The sequence below is a fragment of the Paramisgurnus dabryanus genome, chromosome 2, assembly GCF_030506205.2.
Source record: "Paramisgurnus dabryanus chromosome 2, PD_genome_1.1, whole genome shotgun sequence".
NCBI lineage: Eukaryota > Metazoa > Chordata > Actinopteri > Cypriniformes > Cobitidae > Paramisgurnus > Paramisgurnus dabryanus.
Window position 1 is genome coordinate 46,362,799 of NC_133338.1, and position 8,660 is coordinate 46,371,458.

The 8,660-nt window shown below is 36.2% G+C and overlaps 1 protein-coding gene across 1 annotated transcript; it reads left to right on the plus strand.

Annotated features, from left to right (window-relative positions):
- Positions 1-497: 497 nt before the first annotated feature.
- On the plus strand, positions 498-7,328 carry lgi2a (leucine-rich repeat LGI family, member 2a). The gene is made up of 8 exons (XM_065288928.2): positions 498-833; positions 1,630-1,701; positions 4,254-4,325; positions 4,978-5,049; positions 5,156-5,227; positions 5,315-5,484; positions 5,789-5,953; positions 6,067-7,328. The coding sequence occupies exons 1-8, from the start codon at positions 652-654 to the stop codon at positions 6,882-6,884; spliced, it is 1,623 nt and encodes a 540-aa protein (XP_065145000.1). The 5' UTR covers positions 498-651; the 3' UTR covers positions 6,885-7,328.
- The last annotated feature ends 1,332 nt before the right edge of the window (positions 7,329-8,660 follow it).

The following is an 8,660-nucleotide window of genomic DNA, read 5'->3' on the forward strand; positions in this document are numbered from 1 at the left end:
CCAGTTTTATGACATTTTACGAAATACATTAATTTATCATGAATTCTGTGTAATTAAACCTAAAAAATAAGGCTACTAACCAAATCACTACTTTTTGTATAATTTAATGTTTTTTTTATTAAAATGTATTTAGAACAGTTTTTTGTCACACATTTTCTTTGGGGGGCCGCGAAGGAATGCATTGTACACAAGGGGGCCACAGGCTGAAAAAGTTTGGGAACGACTGCCTTAAACCAGCTAAAACCGGCTATCAGTTTATGCTGGATTTTCAGCAGGGTTACCCAACGGGTTGGGGTTGTTCCTTTTTGACCCAATGAACAGTGAATTGATAAAAACTGTAGTAAATATTGTGGTATACTTTAATAACAATGTACTCAAGCATGCTATATAAAAATGCTTCGTGATGAAAACCATCAAAATTTGTATTGGTCGATGATAAAATATTGCGTAATATTCACAACTTCATCAGTTGATCCACAGAGGCTGTTCAACCACGATTGGCCGATATTGGGCGCCGTAATAAATAAATAAATAGCGAGGAGAGACTGCAGACGATCTGCTGATGTCAGGCGCTTCAGTGGTGCATTTAATGCTGCAGGGTGGATCAGGTCTTCTTCATCTCTATTCACACATGCGAACCTGACGACCAAGATGCGGACTATCGTCAGACAATGCGTGTTTATATCGACGGTATTACTGTATATGATTCCGTCGGCCAACACCGGAAAAAGGGTTTTTAAATGTCCGTCCTCGTGGAGCTGCTCAAAGGAGTCCATCATATGCGTCGGTTCTTCTAACGTCCCGAAATTAATCCCCAACGATGTCAGCTCACTGTAAGTCTACATATTTACATTCACCATTATGGTTTCTCTACAGGTTTGATTCCGTTACACTCTTAAAAATAAAGAGGCTAAAATGGTTCTTTGCATCGGTATAGGAACCATTTTTGGGTTCTTTAAAAAGCTTTCAGTCAAAGGCTCATAACAGAACAATTTCTGTCCTCACATAGTATGTTGAACATTTATCCACTAAACATAACCTTCTAAATGTGATTATGTTATGTTAAACCATACAGCCGGACAAAGAACCTCATAGGAACCTTAAATTTTTAAGAGTGTGATAGTTTATCCCCTCATGATAAAAATATGAATACTTTAGTATTTATTGTAGTAAGCTATAGATATAAAGTGTGTTGTTGTAACCTAAGTAACAAAGTCTAGTATTTGCTATAATATACTACAGTATACTACAATTTACTTCAGTTTACTATAGTAAATACTAAATTATACTGTACATCTACAGAGCTTTAATTTGCAGAAATGACTGTCATGTTATTGCATTGTCAGGGCTGATAAACCTCATTTTGCTATTATAATATATAACCCAAATGCTGGGTTGTTTTAACCCAACTGCTATGTTATTGTAAGAGTTGCATAACAATAATCCAACATTAGGTCATTTTTAACCCAGCATATGTATAATATTATCCCATTATGGGTTAAAAATAACCCAGCCATTTTTAGTGTGTTGTGACGCACTGCTTTGGATGAAGTATGACGAATGAATAAATGTAAGGCATGGGTTTTCTGATGGGTTCAAGCTTGCATTGATTGACATTTGCTTTTGCAGGAGTATTGTGAATGGGACCTTCTCCGAGATCAAGGAGGCGATGTTCACGCATTTGCCATCCTTACAGTTACTGTAAGTAAAGCCCTTCTGCGTAAGATGATGTTGAGAGTGTGTATGATGTGCACTTAAATGCCTCCATATTGATCCACTTTGGAAACGGGCACTTCCTATGAAGCATCACAAACTTTCAGCGTGCGACTGTGAAAACCTCTTAACATCCATCAGGTTTAGTCAGTTGATCCATTAATGGACTAATTAGTTTTAGGGGAAAACAGACTAGGGTTGCAGTCTTTAAAATAAAGTTGCTAAAAATTGTTTTTCGTAGTGATGGCATAAAGAACCATTTCTTTTTTTAACTTTTTATAGTTTCCTATATTCTTACATTTAAACTGATTTTAACAATGCACACTGTTACTAAATCAGATCTATAAATAATAGTATGGTGTGCAATTGCATGTTATTATTAATTATAATGACATTACTAAGCATGGACACATTTCAAAATATTTGTGTTGACTGTTCTTGAAACTAATTGTTTTTTTAGAAGGCTGTAGACCGTAAAATAGTACATTAAGTGCAGTGTGCATTATTGATGTTACATTGTTACATTATTGAATGTTAAACTTTCTAAGCTCTTCCCTAGTTAATAAGCAGGTCAATTCAGAGAATTATGTCATAATAATAAGATTATGTTTGATGTATTTAGCAACAAATGTTTCTAGTACAGTAGATGCAGATGAGCTCTATATTGTTACTACATTATTGATCTCAAGATGTCTCTTGGGACTATCTAGCCCCATTGTTTTGAACTGAATATTGGCGGGACACTAAAATAAGCTTAATGTTAGTCTGCTAAAGAAATGCATTCAGGTGAAACTCTTTCTGGCATGGGCATGTATTTATTTGTTGAAAAATGGAGGTTTAGTGCAGCAAACGTATGTATTCTGCAAAACATTTATGAAATGAAGATATTTAACTCAAGATACCTTCAAAGAAGCTAGATAAATCTAGCCGACAATATTGATTGATATTTAAGTTTTAACTGACAGCTGGATATTAAATTGGAATAAAAGGCCACAAATAAACACAACTACACTGTAAAAAAATGCAAGTTTAATCAAACTGGTTATGCAAGTCAATTAAACCTACAATTTTAAGTTTTTGACTAACAGTTAGTTGACATAACTTAAAAACAAGTGGAAATTATTTAACTTAATTTGTTAAGTTAAAGTAAAACAAAAAAACTGAATTTTATTTTTTACAGTGTAGAAGTCAAAAGTCCATAAATATTGCCATCGGTTACTGCTGCTAACACTTTCTTGACAAATGGATGCGATGAGATCTGCATGTTTTCAGGTTTGTTCAAAAGCCTATTTGTTGTTTGTATTTGATGCATCAGTTATTTATCTACTGCACTGGGCTGCGTTCTCCGATAACGTTGTCTCTTAGCGCGCTACAAAGACTCTTAAGGTAAACCTTAACTACAGGTATACCTTTCCTACGTGTGTTCTCCGAACTATACCTTAGGATGTTGCTTAAGGTAAACCTTCTTAAGTTCGACCATCAATTATTCACTTCATGTAATAGGTTTCGCTGCGTTGTGAGATAGGGGTGTTATTTATTAAAGAAACATTTTAGAAATAGTTCAAGTTAAATTTATTAGGAATATCTGGTAAAAAATATTTCAAATTGCAAACAACTAAATTCAACCTTCTATATTTTATATCAAACCCGTGCAAAACCCGCAACTTATTTCCAAACGTATCATGTTTAAACTGCTCCAATTCATCCGCTATGCCTTGAAAGGATCATTTATATTAGGGGTTCCCAATAAGTGCGTTACACAGGGGAAGGTGGGTCGTGCAAGTACTTGGCTGTGCAATACACTTAAAATATAAAGTACAAACCGCTGTTGTTCATTAGTTCACGCGTTTATTGTGCTTGGACACTGGATGCGCAAGCAGCGTGGTTCCAATGCGGATAAAGCTTAATGGACGCATTTCTGGAGCCTGTCTGTCTAAATATAACATATAAAATATTATATAATAGCCTATATAAATATATAGTATGATTGCTGTAGATTTTAGCTTTGATTAGTTTTAATATGGAAATTGTGTTGACCTTAGGAGACTATACAAGCAGTAATCAAGTGCGCAGTTTATTTTGAATATTTATAAAGAATATGGCATGCAGTTGCCTCAAAGTAATTGGCTACATTTTTTGAGTGGCAGCAAAGTCAGCCAATCAGTAATGAGATTGCAAGTTAAGCCAGTAGGGGGAGCCAAATAGGTGCAAAACCACTTGTTTAAAATCCCCCACCCTAATAGAGCTATCTGAGAGAGGTTTTTAGGAAGCTTCTAAGGCATTACAGACCCAAACAACAAAATTTTGTCTACATGTCACATCATAGAACAAGAATAAATACCCTGTTCAATCATTCTATGTCACCTTTAACTGAAGTAACTGCACTGAAACAGTCTCTAAATCTCCACATTTAGTACAGATCATGTCTAAGAGATTTTATTTCTAACTCACTTTTGGCAAAATATGTAGTTATTGCATTCTGCTTTTATAGCAATGATCATGTGAAATAATAAATTACCATCACTTTACTTCTCTGACAGGTTGCTTAACTCCAATGCTCTCACTACAATAAGGGATGATGCATTTTCTGGCCTTTCACACCTGGAGTACCTGTAAGTGTGTATCATTATGATCTTTTTTTCTTTTAGTAGTTTTTAAACTCTTTTAAATCAAACCCCAGACAGTAGACGACTTCTGGCCAGATCCACCCCAGAGCTGATGACTTCGGCATGGATCCGGCCCAGAGTTGTCTGAGTCTAGTCTAATTTAGATACAGTACCTGTATTAAAATTTCTCATTTATTATTAACTATTTACATACTAGAACATAACTGTAAGTTGTTTTAATAAAGAGACTGTTAATGACAGAATGCACTCTTAATAAAAGGCTGTAATTTAAGCTATGCTGTGAGGTTTCAGCTCAAAATGCTGGGTTGATTTAACTCTTTGTTGGGTCAGATATAAACATTTTATTTGTTAATTTATCCAACGCATTGGGTTTGTCTTTTGTTGACCCAGCACTGTGTTAAAAATAAACTAGCAGTGTTATGTTAACATGTTAATTTGTTATTAGTTGTTTAATTAATTGATTCATTGGTTCGATGTTGGTGCTTATTGACAAAAATAAATATTTGATTTTTTTGATGACTTTTCATTTGTTTGGTTTCGACTGCTTGTGTCATCTTATCATCCTTCTTCACAATCATGCACATTTCCATTTGTTATGACCACAGCACGAACCTCACAACTTCTCTTCATTCTCTAGGTTTATAGAAAACAACAAGATTGAGACAACATCAAAATACTCTTTCAGAGGACTCAGAGATTTGACCCACCTGTATGCCAGTAACCTTATATAATCCATGCAATAGTTTACATGCACCTTTGCCTGTTGTTTTGTACTGAGCAGTACTGTGCTGCAATGTATTGTTATGTCTTCACAGGTCTTTGGCAAACAACAACATTAAAGCTTTGCCACGAGATCTTTTTGCAGATCTGGATTCATTGATAGAGCTGTGAGTTTAGTGCAAACACTTAAAACACTTATGTTTTTGGTTGCCGTAGGTATGTTTTGATCTTTAGTCCTATATGTCCTATTGCAGGGATCTGAGAGGTAATGCCTTCGAATGTGACTGCAGAGCGAAATGGCTGATGTTGTGGCTGAAGAGCACTAATGCCAGTGTATCAGACGTCATCTGTGCTGGGCCTGAAGAGATGAAGGGCAAACGTCTCAATGACATGACAAGCTTACATAATGAGTGCTTCTCCACAGGTATGTGAATAAGTGTGCATGTACGTGCATGTTGGCATGTCTTTTCAATATCAACCGGTATTTCAAGTTCTTATAACACACGTTAAACTTAAAAATAACCCATGATATTTTAGAGTATACACTACACAGTAAAACCTTAAACATCTTTTGCTGTTTCTCACTACAAAGAAACATTTATATATAAAATTTACAGTACAACATTCTGGGCATCTTGTAAAGAATGTCTATCTCTTATAATAAGGGGGTGTCAAGTGAGTTATGTTGGGAACCCTATAAAGATTTAATTTTAGCGTATGTTGGCCAGATTTTGTTCCCCTCCACTCCGTGTCTACCGAGTCTTTATCCGTGGACACTTTCTCCTACAAAAATGATGTGTATGTGGCCATCGCTGCTCCCAACATAGAAAGCTGTATGGTTCTCCAGTGGGACCACATTGAGATGAACTTCAGGAGTTACGACAACATCACAGGTACAGTCATGTTAATGTCATCACAGGAGAAACTACAACTACATTGCGTGACTTATGTTGCCCGAGATGTCTGTTCTTGTGCACTCTTGCTTATCTGTTTTCAACAATCACAGGTCAGTCCATTGTTGGCTGCAAGTCTGTGATCATCCAGGACCAGGTCTTTGTCATCGTAGCTCAGCTCTTTGGCGGATCTCACATCTATAAGTTTGATGAGGACCAAAGCAAGTTCACAAAATTCCAGGACATTGAGGTGTCTAAAATTTCCAAACCGAACGATATTGAGTCCTTCCAGATTGGCAACGACTGGTTCTTCATCATCGCTGACAGCTCTAAGGCTGGGCTGTCCACCCTCTACAAGTGGAATGACAAGGGCTTCTACTCGTACCAGTCCCTTCATGAATGGTTTCGTGATACAGACGCAGAGTTTGTCAATTTGGATGGCAAGGCGCATCTTATCCTGTCGAGTCGTTCTCAAGTACCGGTCATCTACCAGTGGAGCAAAAGCACTCAGAAGTTTACACTGCATGGGGAGATTCCCAACATGGAAGATGTAGTTGCTGTCAAGGCCTTCCGCATCAAAGAGGAGCTGTATCTGGCCATGACGCGATACATTGGTGACTCAAAGGTCGTGCGCTGGACTCCCAAGGAGTTCACTGAGATTCAAGCAATTCCTTCGAGGGGTTGCATGATCCTGCAGCCGTTTTCCTTCAAAGAAAGGTACTACCTGGCTCTGGGAAGCGACTACACGTTCTCACAGATTTATCTGTGGGATGCCGAAACAAAGGTTTTCGAGCGATTCAAGGAAGTCTACATCCAGGCTCCGCGTTCCTTCACCGTGGTCTCCACTGATAGGAGAAACTTCATCTTTGCTTCCAGTTTCAAGGGGAACACACAGATCTTTGAGCATATCATCATTGATCTGAGCCTTTAAGTGCTGTTGTGGACACAGTCTCAGTTACAGCATGTCTGTGTTTGTCCTCCAGGAGGTGGAGATATTTTCTGGGCAAACATTTATTGGGTGTATAAAGTTTGAAAGGATAGTGAATATGGCATTATCGGTTTTACTGTAATTAGTATCAAATATCACATATGTATAGTTTACATTGTTTTAGAGAGGGCCCTATAAATTAAAGCTGTAATGTATTGAAATTGTTTTATATCATTTTAAGTTCCTTATCTCCACTTAATTAAAAAACATGTTATGACAAACGTATGATGCATTAAAAAGTGCTTAAAAGATTGCATTTGTCACCTGTAACTAAACACACACACACACACACACACACACACACACACACACACACACACACACACACACACACACACACACACACACACACACACACACACACACACACACACACACACACACACACACACACACACAAACACAAACAACACCTTTAAAAACTCTGTATGCAACCTATGTCGTGATACCATGCATGAAGCGGTTGCAAATAAGGCATGTATGCAACATAATGTAGATACGATACAGGTGAGAAATGCAATTCTATTCAATTTTTTAATTGAATACAACTTCACAATTATTTAACTTTAAAACAATATATTTACTTCACAGTTTCAATGTTTATTGAATCATATCCTTGTTGGTGAATAGATCTGTAACAGTAAGTAAATCATGTTCTCACCCTTAAGTCGATCCAAACCTGTAGAAATTTAATTGATTTTCTGTAAGATTTTGAGCAATGTTTGTAACCAAACAGTTTCTGAGCACCATTGACTTCCATAGTATTTTTTTCTACTATGGATGTCAATGGTGCTCCTGCTTTGTGCTTGATTACAGATACAGGTATCTTTCTATGTGTTCATTTTTGGGTGAACTATCCCATAAGATCCTTTGCATATTGATTAGGATCTGTTTGGAATAACCAATCAAAATGTCAGGTTTATTGTTGGGTGCCCAGAATTCGAATGAAACATTTTGAATTTTAACATGTCCAGGACTCCAGGAAACATTTTGCTCCTCAAATCAAAAGATTAACAATATTTTACATCTAGAAAATAAAGCCTGTTTAAAGGAACTTTAAGGTTTGTTGCGCTTTTATGTCAACCCCCCCACAAAATATTAATGTATTATTACTTTATCATTGGTGATTATTGAATTACGATTATGGTAAAGAGATTAAGCAAAAGCATTAACTTTTAGAGACGGTTTCCCAGACAGGGTTTATTCTTGTCCCAGACTAAGATGCATGTTTGAGCTGCCTTCATTTTAAAACACCTTGTACTGACGTATTTTATATCAGTGCCATTGTTTTGTCTCAAGATGCACACCAGAATTGTTTTTTTGTAAGGATTGTTTATAAAAACTAAATGTTCTAATACAGCTAAGGCCTAGTCCTGGATTAATCTAAACCCTGTCCGGGAAACCGCCCCCTAGTGTTCCTGATTTTTTTTATAATTTCAGAGTGAAATTAACATGTTCATGGTAAATTCATTAAACTGTGACCATGAGATGACCTTTTTATGCTTAAATATAGGGAAAATTTAAAAAGCACAAACCTTCAAACTAAGTCATCATGTTAATCCAGAAAATGGCTTATTCTTGCAGATTAAAATGCATATGGTAAATAGATTTTTGGATAAGGATTTTTTTTAAAGAAGGTAAATAACTTTATTTTAAAGTTGTACCAGTGTAAAAATGTTAAATGTCTTACTTGTTTTGATAAAAATGCATAAAATAAGA

What these genes read in the sequence shown, in the direction of transcription:
- lgi2a (XM_065288928.2), top strand. Translation starts at nt 652, where the DNA reads ATGCGGACTATCGTCAGACAATGCGTGTTTATATCGACGGTATTACTG. An exon ending in TAATGAGTGCTTCTCCACAG is followed by an intron (nt 5,485 to 5,788) that starts GTATGTGAATAA and finishes TATGTTGGCCAG; the next exon opens with ATTTTGTTCCCCTCCACTCC. An exon ending in GAGTTACGACAACATCACAG is followed by an intron (nt 5,954 to 6,066) that starts GTACAGTCATGT and finishes CAACAATCACAG; the next exon opens with GTCAGTCCATTGTTGGCTGC.